Source organism: Brassica napus, chromosome C5, assembly GCF_020379485.1.
Source record: "Brassica napus cultivar Da-Ae chromosome C5, Da-Ae, whole genome shotgun sequence".
Classification (NCBI taxonomy): Eukaryota; Viridiplantae; Streptophyta; class Magnoliopsida; order Brassicales; family Brassicaceae; genus Brassica; species Brassica napus.
This window is the reverse complement of record NC_063448.1, coordinates 22,477,358-22,497,236: the sequence shown is the minus strand read 5'-3', so window position 1 is coordinate 22,497,236 and position 19,879 is coordinate 22,477,358. Positions and strand designations below refer to the sequence as shown.

The following is a 19,879-nucleotide window of genomic DNA, read 5'->3' as shown; positions in this document are numbered from 1 at the left end:
CTAAACTTTGAGAGGGGACGACAAAAAAAGCATTTAGAGATTTAAGAAAATGTATGTTATTAGTAGAGAAATTAAGTTTCTACCCATTGCAAATGCTTGGATATGATAATTTATGTATACTAGGGATTTTACCGCGCTACGCGCGGTTAGATATTTTAAATTTGTTAATTTATCATTTATACTATTATGTGGATTGTTTTGTTTGATTTATATTCTTTATAAATATTTACTGGTTTTATAAATTTCAATATTTTCCTTTGGTTCTTATAAATTTGGAATATGATTTGCTAACACAATGTAGTCTATACGACATATTTTTGCTATTGCAAAATATGCTTACAATTCTTTAAATAAAAAATGATTTGCATGATTAACACACTGAGTTTGGTGTTATTTTTTTCTTAATCGTTGATATTTGTTGACTTCCTACGTGGTATCTATTACCTGTATTTTTTTCTTCTTAATTTTCATTTGAAACTTTAATTTATGTTTCTGGAGTTTTTTTTTAGCTAAAAATGTTTCTGGAGTTATGACTAATTATCTTGCACTATGATCTTTTAAGAGATATCAAGTAATATGGATCTCTAATCTTTCATAATTTGGGATTAATGATCGTTATCAACATTAAGTATTTGTTTTTCATCTTATATAGTTAACCACACGAATGTGAAACTATGATAAAAAAAATTCATTAAACTTTTCTTTTTTTACATACTTTTCAGTTGTGTCTTAGGGCTATAATATCTTTTTTTTTTTAATTTCTCAGTTTTGGAGGTTCATTGTTTTCGGTTGTTCTTCCTAAGTATTTAATTATCTTTGGTTTTTAGTTTTTTTAGTTTTTTTCGTTTATGTGTTTCCTCTAGGCTTTTTTATATGTTTAGCTATATTTTTGTTTTATTTTTGTTTTAACCCTTGTCTTTGTAGTTTGTTTATTATTGTGATATAATTATTAGTAGGTTTTTAATTTTAAAAATATTCCTCTCCTACTACGTACATCCTTATATTGATTCTAGTATGCTTTTTGATTTGAGGTAATTTTCAGTTATATCTATTATATTAAAACATAAGACTATATTAAATTTATATTTATAGAACACATTACTAACGGAATATACTATTGAGATATTAGTTCAAATTTAATATTCTATAAGAGAATTTCTCTAAAATAGCCGTTTTTAAGTTTTTGTCACAATATAGTTCTCAATAAAGAAAATGACCAAAATAAGTTTTATTAAAGGGTAAAACACACATTTTTACCCTAGGGTTAATTAATCTAGATTTAGAGCTTAGAGTTAAAGGGTGGCGTTTTGGGGATAAGATTTTAAATTTAAAATAATAAAAAATAAATATTAAAAATTTCAAAAAAAAAAAAAAACTATTTTGGTCATTTTTTTTGGAGGCTATTTTTGTGACAAACACTTAAAAAAAACTATTCGAGAGAATTATCCTTCTATTAAGACTATTTTATATTCAAGAATTAGCTTATGTTTCTTATAAAATATTGTCATTATGTGAGAGAAGAACACTGTATTTCTCGATTTTTATTCTGGAAAATATAGTAATTCATGCCAAAAAAGTATTTTAGAGAAATGTGTATATAAAACGTGACGGATGTATAAATAATATTTTAGTTGGTTTCAAATTATATATATATTTTTTACTTAATTCAATTGTTCTCTATAACATTACATGTGGGAGAGGAAATCGTGATGATGCAAACGCAAAGAGCTCCGATTCTATGTTTCTTGGGAGAAACATGTTAAAGAGTAACAAAACCTTTGAGCTTACTTTTGTGCGAACCCAAAAATATTTTCATATATACAACAATACTTGTATCTTCCTAAAACTGGTAGGCTTAATTTTCATAAACCAGATGATATTTGAAATTTGGCATCAGAGTGTATGACAGACCTTATAAGCTCAAATATCTAATCATAAGAAATGAATACATATCGCTTTAAAAGTTAAACTTTAAAAAAGTAAAAAAAAACATCGTGAACCCTTAGAATTATCCTTATTAGTTTGACCCTTCATTAATCTCTGCAAAGAAGGAATCACACGAAAATGATAAGATAACAAAATGGATTCCATGATGGTTTAAACAGTAAAGGAAAATAACTGACCTGGTTAGGAAGTCAGGCTCTATCTGAGATAGTCTAACTCGCATATCAGGAGCCGTTGGAGCCGCTCCAGGCCTAATTGTAGGCTACAACTTGTAGCGAAAGCTTCACTACAGACACCTAACTAATTCCTTTGGAAAAGCCTCTCAAGCTGTTCCACAAAGATGCATGTCACACAGTACGTTAATCTCAAGCCTGTTTCTTCCTAATATGTGAACTACTGAAATCAAATAAAATGTATCAGCAGTTTGTAACATACCGTACGTGTTTCCAATAAAAGTTGGTGGTTCAAGATAAAACTGATAAGCGCTGCAAAAGAATAATAATTAGAGTGAGATATAAGTCTTAACATTGTTTATATAGTTCAACTATGACTATATAAATATCTAGAGCACACCTTTAACTTTGCAAGCCAAGCAATGGAATCAATGATGGTATATATTATAACTACGCTGTTGCAAACACGTGCGACCTGATCTTCAAACAGAAACAATAATTGTGTAAATAAATAGATATGAACATGGTAACTAAACTACCTTGCTAAGGGATGAACTCTTCTGATATATCATGTCCAGAGTCTTCTCTACAACAGATAATACGGCCCTTTTATAGGAACATGATTCTTCCTCAGAACAGATACTCTTAGAGATTCCCTTCGTAACCTCACCACAACATAAATAATCTGACACTGCATAGTTCTCGTTAGTATAAAGACTTTTCAATAACTCAAACCAGATTTTACCCAGAAAATGAATATAAAGAGAAGTAACTTGAATCCATCTATGTTAATCTGAAGCATAGTTTCCTCAAGTTCTTTAATATAATTTGCTGGTGTCAAGTAGAAATCATCTTTGCTAACATTGAGCTTCCACCAAACTCATTAAACTCAACATGAGCATGTGTCAAAGAACATAAATTCTCTTTAAAAAATCAACTGAATGTTGCCCGGCATCATCCTACAGAGTTAAATAGACAGTGACAGAGCTGCATAAGAAGTGGTTGTTATTCATGTGTTGTATGATGGGAGCGTTTCAAACGTGTGGAAAAAAGAAGACAAAAAAAAATCACTTAAGAACCTAGTACGAACCGGAAGGCAATACGCTGGTGGATGATGATCTTTTGGTATGGGAGAACAACATAGGTCACAGGACGAACTGGAAGGCAGTAGTTCTGATTCGGCTGAGATGGCTTTAAAATACAGGACGACTGGAGACTTTCCGGTGGATCTCATTGTCATAGTTTCAGCTTTCCGGCGACTTTGTCGGTTCGTCGGCGGTCTCCCACCCCTTTTCTCTTTCGGATCTCGTTCTACGTTGTCGGAACAGTTTCGTTTTGGCGTTATTTGGAGGCACTCCTCCTTCTTTTCCGAGATACGGGTAGGTCTCTGTAGCGGCGGGCCTCAACGTTAGCTCAACGGTCCTGGTGGTTTGTCGGATCTTCTGGCTGACACGCTCTGTTTTGAGGACGACGGAGTAGAAGCCGGTACCACAAGTTGATCATCGGGATCTAGAGCTATTGTGTCGGATCTGGTGAAGAGAGACTGCCGACGATGGGACCATCGAAGGGGATGGCGGTTCTTCTGGTTGCTCTCCTTTCAGGTGTGGTCTGTTCTCTCCAACGGAACGACGAAGGCGGAGTGCGCGGATTTCTCGGACCTGTGTGACGACGGCGCTACGGATGATCTGGAAGCGGTTAGGGTTTGGAGTCGGGTCTTCAGATCCCGGCATTTTGCGGCCGCGGGGCTCCTCTGAAGGTGATCAAGCATGATGGTGAACTGTCGACGGATCTTGCGCTGATTGTGGACGCCCCATCGTGAAGTCGCGGCCCACCGGAATGCCGACTGCTGGTGTTCAATTCGGGGTCGGGACTCAGTTTCTCGAGCCTTCTTTTGCTCATACCATTCTCCTCTCTGCTATTAGATTGTTTGTTTGTGACTGAGGTTGAAGCCTTGTAACCTAGAGCCGACGTTTCTCTGGTACATTGGACGATTGTACTGTTTCAGATCCCTGTTTTAGGGTTGAAATTAATGGGGAAAAAAAGAAATAAAAAGGGAGTTGAAAAGAATCCATAAAGATGGGAGTGAAGAACATATTGATTGATAGGATATGGATCGCAGTAACAGAGATAATGAACATGAAAAGGAGAAGACGAAGGGTGTGAGTCAGAACTGATAGACACTTCCATACGATATTAGGGTTTGGAAGTGGGTCGATTTGGGCCAAAACGAAATAGGATGAGTCGACACAAAGAACCCAATTTTTTTTCATTTTCTAATAAGCTGACGTGACGTGGCAAAAATCAAGTTTTTCATTGGTTGATTTTTTAAGCCTACGTGGACACACTCTCTGATGTTCATATAACCCTTTTAATATAGTATAGATCATGTATTAATTGATTTTTTACTTTTTGGTATTACACACACCAGATATTTTCTTTTCTTCTACGTTAATAATTTTATCTTCTTCCATCTCCGACCATTTCATTTTTTTCCGCCTCAGTCATTTCTATTTGTAACACTACCATCACATATGCCAATTATTTTATTTTTTACAACCATCATTGCTTCCACCATTGTCGGCATTGTCTCCACTGTTTCCTCTGACCACCATCACCACTCGTATTCTCTTTACCTTTTCTCAACGTTTATTTTTCTCTTTCATCTTATGCGGTGGTTTATTTTTTCTCATCAACTTTGGCAACTCAACCAACACTCTGCTAATCATATTTCTCTTCTGCCTCGCGATTCTTATTTGTCTAAAATGTAAAATTTGTTTAGTTCTATTTTATTTATTGAACATAAAATAGAAATATAGTTTTACAGTAAAAGACATATGTTATATTTTGTTGTTGTATCATTTTTATGAATCAAATAGTTTATATTTATTGATTAAGACTAGGAAATACAAGCAACAACATACAATACTATATTATTGAAAATCGATAATGGCCAAAAAGGTGTTAAACACTTTCAATCGGTAAAACAAAGATTATACCATGTAGAAATACAATATGGTATAGTATAGGATATGATATTAAGTTTCATAATTGAAAAAGATGGAAAACTCCGGCGACAGTGCCACTGACTACTCCGCAAATCGTATGTTTTCCTACACTTTATGATTGTTTTTTTATCAAAACACTTTATGATTGTTATCCACCAACTCTGGAGAACATGAACAGTTCAAAATGAAATGTAGTAGTTTGTTGTGTGCTATTCTATCTGAGAAACATATAATAGAAATGCAGCTTTAGAATCTCTCCCTCTCTCCACATAGTGTTAGTTGTTGTTAAATGATTGTTCTGTATTATATATTTAACAATTATATTATAGTGTTATATACAACATTGCCTTGACGAATGATCACGCACGGAGAAGGAGAAACTCATCCAATATCATACCAAATTGACACACATACCAATGCATAATTTTTCTTCTACTATGTACATTTCAAAAAATCACCCTTATTACTACCCCAAAGTTTAGTTTGAATAAGAAACACATATTAATAACAAATATTATTACATGGAGTGTATTAAGTCTAGAGTTTGAAATGAATCGATTTTTAGTAAATTTAATGATTTTAGATCAATTGAGTTTTAACATGATTTTCGTTAGACCATTCTAAAATCACATATAAAATTATGAGATTTGATTTTTTTTTTAAAAAGAAACTTTACCTAAACATTCTAAAATGATTAGAAAACACCTGAAAATTATAAATTAAACTATTTTCAATAACATTAGATTTCAAAACATTTTATCAAATAGTATTTTTAAATTTTAAACTAAGAAACTCTAGCTAAACACTCTAAAATAATAAGAAGACTTCTGAAAATTATAATTTAAAATATTTAATGACATTGGATTTCAAACGCAATTTATCAAATAGTAATTCTATAACACTGACTTTAAAAAAAATTGTGCTTGTATAACAATAAATTTGTCATTTTAAAACAAATCATCTTAAACTCCTAATTAAACAAATCTCTTGTACATCTATTTTATTTGAAACACATCCAACTGCGTCTTAAACACTAATGTCTTAAACAATGATGTGCATTTGGCATAAAACAAATTTTTGAAAAGAATAAGATACATTTGACTACACATACATATATACTTTATTTGAAACACATCCAGCCGCGTCTTAAACATTTTTTAAGAAATGATGTATTTGTATAAGGCGCGGGTGGATGTGTTTAAAATAAAAGATCTTATTCTATTTTTTTCTACGTACAATGGAGAAATGGAGACGAATTTTCATGTTCATTCTTTTACGAATTTTTATATATGGGAAAAGTTAAGCTAAAATAGATAAGAATTTCTCCAAGTTAATAAAATTACATTAAAGTTCTATACATGAAGAGTTGCTTAACGTACGTTTATGACTGTTCATGGTTAATAAAAGGACCAACAAAGACCCTTTTGCTTTAACTCATAATCTCTTTTCATATGATCAAAAACACTCTTTTATCATCTTCAAGGTAAACAAAATCTTTTGCTCTTCCCTTTGATGTTTCGAAATTCTAGATTGTTAAATCTTCTTTGGTTTGTGTGTTCTCAGAGCTATGCAGAACCAAGCAAACAGACGAGGAAGATATCATTTTGCTGAGCTTGGAACAGGAGGACTAAGAGTCATCTGTCCACAATGTCACGTTCCATTCACACCTCATCTCGGTATATATCTATAAACCAAACTGTTTCTATTCATTCGTTGTAAGTTATAGCAATGGTCTTTTTTTCTCAATCGAATCGTTAATTAAGATCTTGATTTGTTATTACAGGGCATCTGATTGCAGCTAGGCTTCCATGTAAAAACTGTAAGGCTAATTTATCTTATAGAAGCAGCACAGGAGGAACAGTGAAATGTCCTTGTTGTAGTTCCTGGCGTCCTATGCCTAGTCTTAAATCTCTGGTCTGTGGTGGATGTAATGCAACAATCATATATCAAAAGGATGATCGATCTGTTAAATGTTATCCCTGCAAACACATCACACATCCACAGGTAAAGTCTCTCCCTTTTTATATTATCATTTGTAAGTTGAATGAGTTGTCTGCAATATCTTCATGATGCCTAATGTTACTTTTTTTTTTGTTTAGGAAACAAATGATGGGGATAGTTCATTTTACCAGTTTGTTCCTCTTCAGGTTAACGGGGTTGGTCCTTTTGAAGGTAACTGGGTTAAATATCAAGAAGCTCTCCTCTTCAAACTAACCCGGTTATTCCTCCTCGTGTCAACCTGGTTAATCCTCCTCATGTCAACCTGGTTAATCCTTTTATAGTTAACCGGGTTGTTCCTCAAACTAACCCCCTTATTCCCCATCAAGTTAACCGCGTTTTTCATCCTCAAACTAACCGGGTTAACCGGAGGAACCGTAAAGCTAATGCAGAAACTGAATCAACTGCAACTTCTCCTTTTACCGTGAGTTATCTTTTGTTTCCCTTGCAATGTACTAGCTAGGATCTTTCTTTTTTTTTGATAAGTACTAGCTAGGATCTTGCTTTTATAAATAATAATAACGCTTTTTGCAGCCAAACCCTGAGAGTGAGAGCACAAGCGCCTTCGTAGCTGATTATGTTGCTCGACTTGTAATCACCCACCTTTACTTTATTTTTATTTTTGTGGAAATTCGATACGTATAGAATTATTTTACTCTAATTTCAATCTGTTACGGTAAAAGATTCTCCATTTCTAACGCATTGTGCTTATTGGTGTTTTATTGGTCAGGTGAGGGATTGTCCTCCTGGAATGAGCGCAAACAAGAGAAAAGTAGAAGAAGACAAGACAGAACCAGAAAAATAAGAAGACTCGTCTCTGATCGATTTAAAAAGTACTCTGTTGTACTTCACAGTTGATCTTCTTAGTTTTGCACTTTTTGTTTCTTTTAGCTTTCCTCATTGTTTCATTATGCATTTTAGTGATTTTTGCAGTCAAACTTGATTTTATCTAAATTTATTCAATCTACCATTTTTAACTGTTTGTACCTTTTATGATCTATTCCAAAAGTAGTAACAGTTTATAAAAAGAAGAAATAGTAAATGACGGGGTAAAAATGAAATTTCAATTATATTCGCGTTTTCGTAAGAAAGAAGAAACGGTCAAAGATTTAGTTTCAAATGAAAAAAAAAAAGAAACGGTCAAAGTAACACTACTTCTTTTTTTTCCCGACGCGGAGAGAAACAAAAACCCTGAAGACGAAGACGAGGACAACGATGACGGAAGAAAGGAATAATGGCATGCAACCGCAAATAGAGAGAAAACTTGAGGGTAATATGGTGAAAATACATGTAGAGAAGGATCGTACCGTAAGTTGTGTGGACCGTGTCGTCAGCTTAGTGATCTAGCGCTGATCCGTTAAAAACTGTGTGCGTGCGTGCGGGTGTTCTCCGGTTTCATCGTTGTCCCCCAGGGAAAACTAATCTTCGAATCATTTTCTTGTCTTTCTCTGTCTCTCATCTCTAATCATTTTTATTTCATTTTTTCCTTTTTCTTATCCAATCGTACAATTTACAAGTTCCGATATTTCGACTTTTTTTTATATTCCATAAGTAAAAAAACTCGTGAAATCACAAAAATCTCAGCCGTTCATTTGAGGTGGTAAACTCCATCTCTTTTCGACCTTTCCTTTTTTTTTTTTTCTTAAACCTTTAATTAATTAATTAATATTTTAATTTAATCGAAATTTATGAGTCCTTTTGCTGGTTAAGTTCGGTTGAGTTTTTGTATATATCTGTATATGTGTTCCTTGTGATTCGGTTACTGGCTAGGTCAATTAATTCCCTCTCATTAATTTTCCCAGATTTGGGTATTTCTGTTTTTAACTGCGAATTCAATTGCTAAGCATTAATTAGGCAAACTTTGAAGCGCTCTCGTTTGCAATATTAGGTAAACAAAATCTGCAAAAATAATAATAATTTTATTTCTTGTGAAATTCTCAAACTCGTCTTCCTGTGAATTAATTTTTTTTTTGGTTTGTTCAGTTTGGTGTTGGTGTTGTTGATCCACTGAATTCAATTAGGGTTAGGCCTTTTAACTTGTCTAACGTCTGGATATATATGTTTTCTATAACATCGTTGTCTTATCTTTTTTTTTTCTCAGTTTCGTTGGCTCTCAATCGAAGAAACTTAGCTTCTCTGTGGAGTGATTTGAATCCTTATGGAACATCTCAGTGTTGCTCAATCACAATCTGAGATCAACGAGGTTAGCTTTCATTGTTGATTACTTATCTGATATATGGATAATTGAATCAATTAATCTCCGTTTATTATTGTTAATCGCTCAAAACCATATAACGTTGTCTTCATCTGCTTGAATCAAACCACAGTATTTAGATTGTAGATTACCTGTTTATATACTTTTGGTTTTGTTCATGGTAGATTCGTAACAGTCACAGAATACAATTATTTTTCGGATCTCGTTAATACATAATCATAGATCTCTTTTATGTTTATTTGATTCGTTCATGTTGAAATCTAGATTGGTTTTGTTCTCTGTTCATCATTCTTTTTTGGTGTTTGTTTGATCTGGTGAACACAGTGTCTAACTCTTAATATTAGTTCTTTGTTGGGCGTAATTAAAACATAAATCTGTATATGTTACAGGATATGTCTCTGAAGAATCATCCACCAGACAAGGATACGGACAAAGACACTAGCATGGAACAACCTACTAGTCCACGTCATCGAAAGGTAAGAGTAGTATTGTTATTATATATAATAATATGATGCAGTTCTTAAAAGATTAAAATCTTTAAAACAACGTTGATCTTACATGATGCTTTTTTGTATAATGTCAAAGGTTCTTGCTAGATGGTTACCAGATGAAGCGCAGAGACCAATCGTTGATGAAGCTCCTGTTTTCTCTCCATCATTAGAGGTACTCATTGCTTCTTGTTTTTTCGTTTTCGTTTTCTTCTTGTTCATGTTTTGACTTCGTCCTCTTGGGGTCATTAGGAGTTTGAAGATACACTTGCATATATAGAAAAGATACGTCCACTAGCGGAGCCATATGGTATCTGTCGAATCATCCCACCACCCACATGGACGCCTCCTTGCCGGCTTAAGGAGAAGACTATATGGGAGCATACCAAGTTTCCCACTCGGATCCAGAACGTGGACCTGCTTCAGAACCGGGAACCCATGAAGAAGAAACCAAAGAGCAGGAAACGTAAACGGAGAAGAAACTCTAGGATGGGTTCCTCTAGGAGACGATCTGCTTCTGCTTCTGCTTCTGCTTCTGGCTCTGGTTCTGGTTCTTCTCCCTCTGAACCTGCTTCCTCTCCTGAGGCCGAGGAGAAGTTCGGCTTTAACTCGGGTTCAGACTTTACTCTGGAAGAGTTTGAGAAATACGCTCAGCATTTTAGAGAGGCTTACTTTGAGAAGAAAGACTCTGTTGGTGAAACAAAATGGACACCGTCTGTGGAGGATATCGAAGGCGAGTACTGGCGGATAGTTGAACAACCAACAGATGAAGTTGAGGTACATAGATACAGACCATTTTTTTACACCACTTAACCACATACATTTTATCACTAATCTAAGGCCATTTTTTTAAATTGTTTCAGGTATATTATGGAGCTGACTTGGAGAACGTGGTACTTGGAAGCGGGTTTTACAAGAAAGGGGATAGAGATATGGATCAGTACGTAGTCTCTGGCTGGAACTTGAATAACTTACCGCGTCTCCCTGGCTCTGTTCTCTCTTTTGAGGATTGCGATATCTCTGGTGTTCTAGTCCCATGGCTCTATGTAGGAATGTGTTTTTCTTCATTTTGTTGGGTGAGTACACTTTCACACTTTCAACCCCAGTAGTGATGTGGGATGGTTAATTAATTTTTTTTTTTATTGGGTTTAACAGCATGTGGAGGACCATCATCTGTATTCACTAAATTATCATCACTTTGGGGAGCCAAAAGTATGGTATGGTGTTCCAGGAAGCAATGCAACCGCACTCGAGAAGGCGATGAGAAAATATCTACCTGATCTGTTTGAAGAACAGCCTGATCTACTTCATGGCCTGGTTAGGACGAAAACATCTATTAGATTAGATTTGTTTTTTTTTTTTTTTTTTTTGATGTTTAGAGACTAACTATTCTATTGGTTATATAGGTTACTCAATTTTCACCTTCAATTCTAAAAGATGAGGGAGTCCAGGTTTATCGTGTGGTTCAGAATGCAGGGGAGTATGTACTTACATTCCCGAGGGCGTATCATGCTGGATTCAACTGCGGTTTCAACTGTGCAGAAGCGGTTAATGTTGCTCCGGTTGATTGGTTGGCTCATGGACAGAACGCTGTGGAGCTATACAGTAAAGAGACGAGGAAGACCTCTCTCTCTCATGACAAACTTCTCCTCGGAGCAGCTTATGAAGCTGTAAAGGCTCTTTGGGAACTCTCAGCTTCTTCTGTTGGAAATGAAAGCACGACAAACTTGAGATGGAAGAGTTTCTGTGGGAAGAACGGAACACTTACCAACGCGGTCCAGGTAATAGAAACAACGGTGGCTACTTGAGTTATGTTACTTAAAGTATGGTTTCTACTTTCTAAAGTGCTTTTTGTTTTGTCCTAAAAATGTTTATAGGCTCGGTTACGTATGGAAGAGGAAAGACTTGCAGATATTGATAGGGAATCTTCGAGCTTGGTGAAGATGGAGAAGGACTTTGATTCAAACTGTGAAAGGGAATGCTTCTCATGCTTTTATGATTTGCATCTCTCTGCTTCTGGCTGCAAGTGCTCGCCTGATGAATACGCGTGTCTTAAACACTCGGACGATCTGTGTTCATGTGAAGAGAAGGATAGATTTGTCCTCCTCCGTTACACCATGGATGAGTTAAGCTCGTTGGTGAGAGCATTGGAAGGGGAATCAGATGATTTAAAGATATGGGCTTCCAAGGTGTTAGGTGTTCAACACAGTGATGAATATCAAAATAAGACAATTTCAGTTATCAAGGAGGAGGAGGACAAGAAGCTAAAGGAAGGTTCGTTTGATCTGAACATCGACTTGGAGTTGGATTGTCTGGAAAACCCTAAAGAAGAAGAAGTCAGCACCAGTGGCGAGATAAACACTTCAGAGAACTTTAGTGCATCGGTGGAGCCTATAAACCTCGGTTTCTTGATTTTTGGAAAGCTTTGGTGCAATAAGCATGCTATTTTCCCAAAAGGTACAAACTTCGAATAACCCTTTAGTGACATAAATCAGAAATCTGCTCAAAAGGTTGTTGATGTTTTCGGTCTTTTTACAACATTTACAGGATTCACAAGTCGTGTCAAGTTCTACAACGTGCTTGATCCAACAAGAATGAGCTATTACATCTCTGAGGTTTTGGATGCAGGACTCATGGGCCCATTGTTCAGGGTATAAAGCTTTTTTCCCCCTAAATAACATTCTATTGGATACTTCAAAAGCAACAACAACACCTGACTATTCTTTCCTCTGTTGTTGTTCAGGTTACTCTGGAAGAATCTCCAGACGAGAGCTTCTTCAATGTCTCGGCCCAACAATGCTGGGAGATGGTGTTGCAGCGAGTTAAACACACATCCACAAATCTTGGTCTTACTACTTTACCGCGGCTTGAAAGTATTAACGGGCTTCAAATGTTTGGTCTCCTCTCGCAGTCTACAGTTCAGGTAAAACATTAAGTCCAACCCTTTCACTCAAAACGTATCCATGATCTTTTACTGTGTTACACAACTTGATCTTTCTCTTCAGGCCATTGAAGCTCTTGACCCAAACCATAGACTCATCGAGTACTGGAACCACAAGAACCAAACTCAATCTGAATCAAAAGATCACTTCATATCATCAAACTGCTCCGTGAGTCTTACCAAAGGAAAACTTTTCGGAGTGGATTTGATGTAAAAGAAGCTCAAACAGCAACAAGGACTTTTACCAAACTCTGAGCAACCAATAGTGACTTACCTTCTGGATAGATAGAAGAAGTTTCTTTCTGATTCTTTTCTTTTCTTGGGAGCATTTTATTCAGAATCTTTTGTTCGTTTTCCCTCAGCAAACTTTCAGTAAACAAATAACCTAACCTTAGCGTTAGAAGTGTAAAACTAGGTAAAAAATGTTCGATTCTTTCGCTAATGCCAATAATACAAAATTCTTCAATTCTTCGTATTGCTCAATGTGGAAACTGTAGAATTTAACTGTACTACCAGACAAATATTTTCCTCTCTTAATCATTTAGGGCCAAATAATACATACATATTAACCACTAATATTTTGGGCGTGATAGGCTAATGTTTCATCTCGCTATGCTCATGTCCGATTAGTTGGCACACCATAATTGTTTTCTTTGTTTTTGTGATTGATCAATAGCTAAGGACATTAAGTTTAATCTGTAGTGACTTCCTTTGTCCAGAGGGGAGAAGGGTGGTCTATGCTACTTTCAACGCAGTTGCTGGAGCTTTGTAAGTGTTAACCCTGGAACCTTACTGGTGCTGTTGAGCTTCACATGACCCCTGATTATCAATGAAAAGCCACTGGCACTTGAAGTACTGATTCTATAACAGGTATGGTACGTTATTCCTTTACTTTGGATTTGGAGAAAAAAGAAAAAAAAATTATTTTTAGATTTTGAGCAACATATATACAAACTAAAGATATTGAGCAATAAACTCTTTTTAGATATGAGCACACTTTGAGGTATAAATTCAAGGTCACGGAACGTATTGTCATGTCCAGATTGGTTACCAAAGAAGAAGATTCCTCTACCACGTGTGTAGACAAGAAGATGAACAAACGATGCTTGGGAAGAAAACTCTTTGATAAGTCACCCACAGATTGTTGTTTTGGTTCCTTGAGACATAAATGGAATCGACCTATTTAATATATGGTGCTGATTCTTTAGCCAGTTTTTGGCTTTACTGTACTCTAAATTGTTCTAACAAAATTTGGCTTGGGTTGCACGTCAATAGAAAAGTATGTCATCAAATTAAATTGATAGTCTAAGATAATGACTTATGAAGGAATGAGAACCAATTAAACAACTTAGTACGCAACTACGCACCATTTAAATTTCAACTTGCATGTATGTGACCGCATCAAAGAGCCTATAAACATATTAAAACTAATACTATATGTAATAATAATAATAAAACATTTGTTGTTGACAAAGAGAGAACAGTGCTAACAAATTGTTTATGGTACATAGAGTTTTCACAGTTATAATCTATAGAAAACTTTAGAGCACTTCCAAGGTGGGATGAAAAGGAGTTCTTAAAAATAAAAATAAATGAAGAATAATAATTTAGGAAAGATAAACAACACAAAATTTCTTAATTAGTAATCTTTTATAACCCGTTTGGTACTTAAAAAGACAGTTGTCCTTTGAGCAATGTTTCAACGTGTTTCAAGAAAACTAAAATAGTTAAATATTAATATATTTTTTTTAGAAACCTCACAAGTAGTAGCGGTTAATGTTGCTCTTAAAGAAAGAAAGAGATCGCTTCAGTTTCAGTTTTCTGAATCGTTATGAAAATAAAATGTTGTTTGACAAGTGTTTTTCTTTTCGATGACCCTGGTATCCAGAGCCTCGAGAGGATTCGACTAGCGCCAATGACTGTCCACCAGAGTTTAGCCGGAGAGTCCGCCAAGACATCCAGGAGGGATGGTGATCACCCCATGTTTTACGAGGTTAAGTTTGGTGTTGGCTCTTTGGAAAATTTTCAATTTTATTTATGAATCTAGAAAAATTGAAATCTAATCATGTTTTTTTTTTCTTTTCTGTTCGATATGGGTTTGGTTGTAAAAAAATAAGACCATATAGTGTGTGCCCGTTGACCCAATTGGGTGGGAGTGGGATACACAGTTGGAATTATCTCGGGTTGATCCTGGTCAAAACACTCGTAGTTGACATGACGTTTGACTTTTGATGTTAGCATATGCTTTGGTGGAAAGTAGGAACACAATGCAAAATATATAACGAAGATTTTACAATCGTCAACAACTTAAATTCAAACCTATAAATTTGAAACTTCATGAACCCTATGATCGCACAAAGGACTAAACATCATTTTAATCCACACTAATACAAAAATGGCTTCACTGTCACTTGTGCTTAGATACATCATCGTGTTAACTTTTTTCTTAATCCTCGACTCCAAAGAAATATTTTCATCACGACTAGTGAGATCATCCAAGGCTAATGTAGCTCAGATTAGCGCTGATGATTATCCATCTTCCGGTCGTAATTCACCGGTACACGACCTTGGGTTCCCTGACTTTCCGTCTTTCCAGGAACCAATAGTGACGCCTCAGCCTGATTTGCCACTCCTTCCGCGGCCGCCAACATTTCCCGATCTTGAAAAGGGTAGGTTTCCTGTACCGGTTTGGCACTCTCTCCCTGATTTTCCGCCCTTACCGTTCTTAGATCAGCCCCCTCCTTCCGAACCATTTGGTCCAAGATTTGATGAATCCGATAATTGGTTGCCTTCTGTCCCAAGTATCCCTCAAGGGTTTCCATAAATACATGATGACACTCATTGAGGCCTAGCTTCTCACATATTACTTGAGGTTAATTTCAAAGTTTTTGTATCAGCTATTAATTTGGAAACTTATGTATGATTCAAGGAAGTAATAAAACCAGTTACAAATTATATAGTTGGAAAATATTTGACTCTAATAGTAAATATATTTTCCTGTGCATTAAATCTGGCCTGCATCCACAATCATGTTTAGTTGTGTATTTGACAACTCTCAAGCAATTCATACATGGTGTTGACGCGTTGTAGATTGGAAATGATCTTTCTCAATTTGTTTGACAGGTTATAAAAATGACAAATAAGCCTTTTCTGTTGAAAACCTAAGACTTGGAAATGTTGAAAAGATAAGTAAATAGAAAAACAGAGTTTACCATGCTCGATCTCTTGCATTATTCATACATTTGGCTTTCAAGTTAGGTTATATATTAAGAAAAGCAATACTCTCAACATGTTGATGTGCGATACGGATATAACATATACGCTTCCAAAGTCTTCATCGTCTTGTCTCCAATTCCTAAGAGCACACCTTTCCGGACGTTGTTTGTTCTGACATTGTAGTAGAAAATGTAGAATGGTTGGACCTCGTATGACAACACGTGTGTGGGACCATAATGATCTCACCAGCCTTGTTGGTGCCTGGGTATTTTGTTGCTCTAAACAGAATATCACGCAGAGGAGGGAACACACATCCATAAATCGAAACTTTGGAATCATAAGGTTCCCTCACGATAGAAGCTAGCTTCCCATTATATTCAATCCATCCCCATATGGATATTTGTGTATAAACAGATACTGTCATTAGTACAATAGTCCATCTCTACATTCATGCAATTTCTAAGGCATCGCCAGTTAGTACAAACGTCTCTGTACCTCCACAATATCTAAAGCCTCGCTAGTAGAAACGTCTCTTTACCCATATAATCTCCACAAAAGGCGTGCGTCGCTAGCACAAACCTTAATCTCCCCATGAATCGTTGATAGTATAAATGTCTATATATCCCAGCAATCTTCACTCAACATGCCCATGTGCTTAAATAAATCTTATTTTTTAAGATCTAACATCAAAATATGTACACAATAACTGGATTCATAACATCAGTTGAATTATAAGCACCATAGTAGATAAAACCGTTGATGCATACTCCCACTGATATGGGTCTATATTGTCCCATGGTGCCTTTAATGTCTCTCCAGCCTTGACATCCTCCAAATGTTAACACCTTGTGCAGTACATGGGTAGATGGTCACAAAGATTAATTATGGCGATCTGTCGAACGCACAGACTTATGCAATGGATAAAGCTCTTCACACTGAAAAATTAAAATCAATTTTGCACAAATAGATATACAAAATATTGGTATTATGTCAGTCACAAATATTTCAGTTTACCATATTCCATTCTAGATTTGACTTATCTAAGTTTGACTGGCTTTATCAACGAAAGAAGAACCCTGATTTTGATTAGGAGATTTCTAGATTTGTCGATTTGGATTTGTTGAAGTTATAAAAGCATATAACTTTTATCTTATATAAAGGCAATGTTTTTATTATTTACATCCACATTTGATGACTCTACTTGAAAATTGTCATTAATAAAGATTTAAGTTGACTAGTTATTTGCTAAACATATTTATAAAACAATTCAAAATGTAATGGTTTTATTACTAAAAACACGTAATTTTAGCTTTGATGAGCGAAACGGCACCTACGCTATACGTTTTGTTGTGCGGAGCATGATTTGTCAAACAAGTTTTTGGTGATTAAACAATAATAGTTGAAATTCATTGAGGAAGAAGGAGAATAATAAAACACTAATTAATCTTCCTTATCACTCTTGTACGCGTGAAACATACAAGATTTACTGAACATGAAAATATACTCTGTATTTCATTCAACTTGAGAACTGCTTACAGAGGCCACTCGCCTTATATACAAGAAGACATAAGGAGACATCTTTAACCTAATGTTCACGTTAGCATACCTCAGCATCTAGGGTATCAAATCTATTAAAGGTAAAGAGAGAAGATGCTGGCGTGTTGGTGTAGCAAGCTGGTTTCTCCATACTCAGGTAACGACAAGAGTGTGTGTTCTTCCTTTGACCCAGACACGCACTGTGCGTGCCAACGATAGTGGAGAAACCTCAGTGGGCTTGATGAGCTTAGCTATGGCTCATATGTGTTTGGTCTAGTACACCCCCTCAAACTTGGAGTAGAAGGAAGAGAAACTCCAAGTTTGTCTCACAGCTTGAAGAACGGATCTTGACTCAAGGACTTTGTAAAGACATCTGCAAGCTGAAGAGAGGATGGAATATGTTTGACCTCCAAAGCTTTCAGCGCCACTCTCTCTCGGACGTAGTGATAGTCGATATCAAAGTGCTTCGTTCTCTTGTGAAACATCGGATTTTCTGTGAGACATACGGCTGATAAGTTGTCACATAGCAGTAAGGGAATTCTTTGTTGTTGAAGACCCGCTATCCAAAGAAGGTTCTGTAACCACACTATTTCAGATGCTGCAGCGGACATCGTCATGTACTCTGCTTCAGTGGACGATTTAGACACTGTCTCATGACGTTTTTCGGACCAAGAGATGACGTTAGAGCCAAGCAACGTACAGAAACCTCCTGTTGAACGTCTTGTATCTTTGAATCCCGCCCAATCACTATCACTGTAAGATAGTAGGGTAGAATCAGAGCTGGACCGGATGCTAATGCCCATGTCGATCGTACCCTTAACATACCGAAGTATTCTCTTCAACAAGCTATAATCCGACTGACTTGGTGCGTGCATTCTTTGGCAAATGAAGTTGATTGCGAAGTGAATGTCAGGCCGGGTGAGAGTAAGATATTGAAGTTTCCCGGCGAGACTTCAGAAGTGTGAAGGATCGGGAAACACATCATCTTGGCCTGGAACTTTCTCTAGTCTAAGTGGCAGTGGAGTAGGCATGGGAGCACAATCTAGCATGCCAACGGTGATGAGAAGGTCAGTAGCATATTTAGCCTGATTTAAGAGCAGACCTTCCGCATATTGATGAACTTGAATACCAAGAAAGTAGTGTAAATCCCCCATATCCTTCATCCTAAACCGCTTGTGAAGCTGAGTAAGAAGTTGTTCAAGTAGATTCTCATTGTTACCAGTGAGAATTATATCGACAACATATAGAAGCAGGTAGATGACATCAGACCCTTTGTGATATATAAACAGAGAAAGATCGGGAAAGCTGCACTGGAACCCAAACTCCAATAGGAAATCACTATACTTATCAAACTAAGCACGTGGTGCTTGTCTTAAGCCATAAATGGCTTTCTTCAAATGCCGGACATAGTCAGGTCTCTCTGAGTCAACGAAACCCGGAGGCTGAGTCATATAAACTGTCTCAAGTCGTGTAAGAACAGCTCAAGTCGTGAAGAACAAATGAATCTGGCAGATGAGACAACGTCAGAGCCAGCGTTAAGCCACGAACATGACTGCAGACAGAGAAAAACGATGATGTTCAAGTCGCCTTAAGAAGATTCTCACATAAGCTGTCGTAGAGACACTTCTTAGTTACTGCCACATGTAGAACCGTTCTGATTGTGGCAGTACGAACAACAAGACTGAATGTCTTAGATCCTTGTTCTTCCTCTTGCTACCAGACGAATTCTTAATCCTCTTACTGTATCATTTGCATTTATCTTTTTCTTATATACCCACTGACAGCTCAGTGGATTCTGATCTTCTTCAGGAGGAGTTAGCTCGAATGTCCCAGTTTCTACCATATTATCTACTTCAGTATCCATTGCTTTAGTCTAACCCGGATGTTTCAGCGTAGAGTTGACTGATTTGGGCTCAGCAAACTAATCTTTTACAGTAAATAGAGCATACTTTGGATTTGGTTTACTGATACCTGCCTTGGCTCTTGTAGTCATTGGATGAACAGGTTGAGGTTGTTGAACTTCTTCTTCATGTACTTCCGCCTGTTGATTATTGGTCATTGTTTCATCTGATTCAGTCGCTGAAACAGAAGCTGGCGATCCAGGGTGAGGAGGAGATGGTACTGGTAGAACGACCTGAGGTGCAGTAGCTGTACCTTCAACAGTCTGTGGACAATGTACAAGCTCTTCTTCAGTGTTTGGACTTATCTGAGTAGAGTGTTGACGGATCAGAGAGGCATCTTGCCAAGCATTGAGCAGGGCAGAGGAAGATTTAGCATGATAGCTACTGTATATATCACCGAATGGAAAAGAGTTTTCATCAAACAATACATGTCTGGTGATGAATACTCTCCCAGTAGGTGGA

The 19,879-nt window shown here is 36.3% G+C and overlaps 2 protein-coding genes and 1 long non-coding RNA gene across 6 annotated transcripts; 2 read left to right on the top strand and 1 right to left on the bottom strand.

Moving 5' to 3' along the window:
- Window positions 1-6,427: 6,427 nt before the first annotated feature.
- Window positions 6,428-7,460, bottom strand: LOC125587000. The gene is made up of 2 exons (XR_007323558.1): window positions 7,252-7,460; window positions 6,428-7,101 (listed from the first exon to the last, which is right to left on the bottom strand). It is a non-coding gene; the product is annotated as an uncharacterized LOC125587000 (long non-coding RNA).
- LOC106350866 (protein LOL3) lies at window positions 6,690-7,192 on the top strand. The gene is made up of 2 exons (XM_048757063.1): window positions 6,690-6,798; window positions 6,906-7,192. Exons 1-2 carry the CDS (start codon window positions 6,690-6,692, stop codon window positions 7,190-7,192), a joined length of 396 nt encoding a protein of 131 aa, XP_048613020.1.
- LOC106410933 (lysine-specific demethylase JMJ18) lies at window positions 7,371-13,232 on the top strand. Of its 4 annotated transcripts, XM_013851567.3 has the most exons (13): window positions 8,790-9,008; window positions 9,104-9,142; window positions 9,222-9,323; window positions 9,725-9,811; window positions 9,921-9,998; window positions 10,076-10,600; window positions 10,687-10,899; window positions 10,979-11,140; window positions 11,230-11,604; window positions 11,701-12,280; window positions 12,371-12,474; window positions 12,567-12,746; window positions 12,829-13,232. In XM_013851567.3, exons 3-13 carry the CDS (start codon window positions 9,279-9,281, stop codon window positions 12,976-12,978), a joined length of 2,499 nt encoding a protein of 832 aa, XP_013707021.1. In that variant the 5' UTR covers window positions 8,790-9,008; window positions 9,104-9,142; window positions 9,222-9,278; the 3' UTR covers window positions 12,979-13,232. The 4 variants fall into 4 exon arrangements, with proteins under 4 accessions (XP_022559014.1, XP_013707022.1, XP_013707021.1 ...); XM_022703293.2 differs by lacking the exons at window positions 8,790-9,008; window positions 9,104-9,142 and adding an exon at window positions 7,371-8,717; XM_013851568.3 differs by lacking the exon at window positions 9,104-9,142 and having other exon boundaries at window positions 8,758-9,008.
- Window positions 13,233-19,879: the final 6,647 nt, after the last annotated feature.

Bases quoted from the DNA above. Each gene is read 5' to 3' on its own strand.
- LOC106350866 (XM_048757063.1), top strand. From the start codon at position 6,690: ATGCAGAACCAAGCAAACAGACGAGGAAGATATCATTTTGCTGAGCTT. The intron at 6,799-6,905 runs GTATATATCTAT...TTGTTATTACAG, and splicing joins TCCATTCACACCTCATCTCG to GGCATCTGATTGCAGCTAGG.
- LOC106410933 (XM_022703293.2), top strand. From the start codon at position 9,279: ATGGAACATCTCAGTGTTGCTCAATCACAATCTGAGATCAACGAG. The intron at 12,281-12,370 runs GTACAAACTTCG...CAACATTTACAG, and splicing joins GCATGCTATTTTCCCAAAAG to GATTCACAAGTCGTGTCAAG. The intron at 12,747-12,828 runs GTAAAACATTAA...CTTTCTCTTCAG, and splicing joins TCTCGCAGTCTACAGTTCAG to GCCATTGAAGCTCTTGACCC.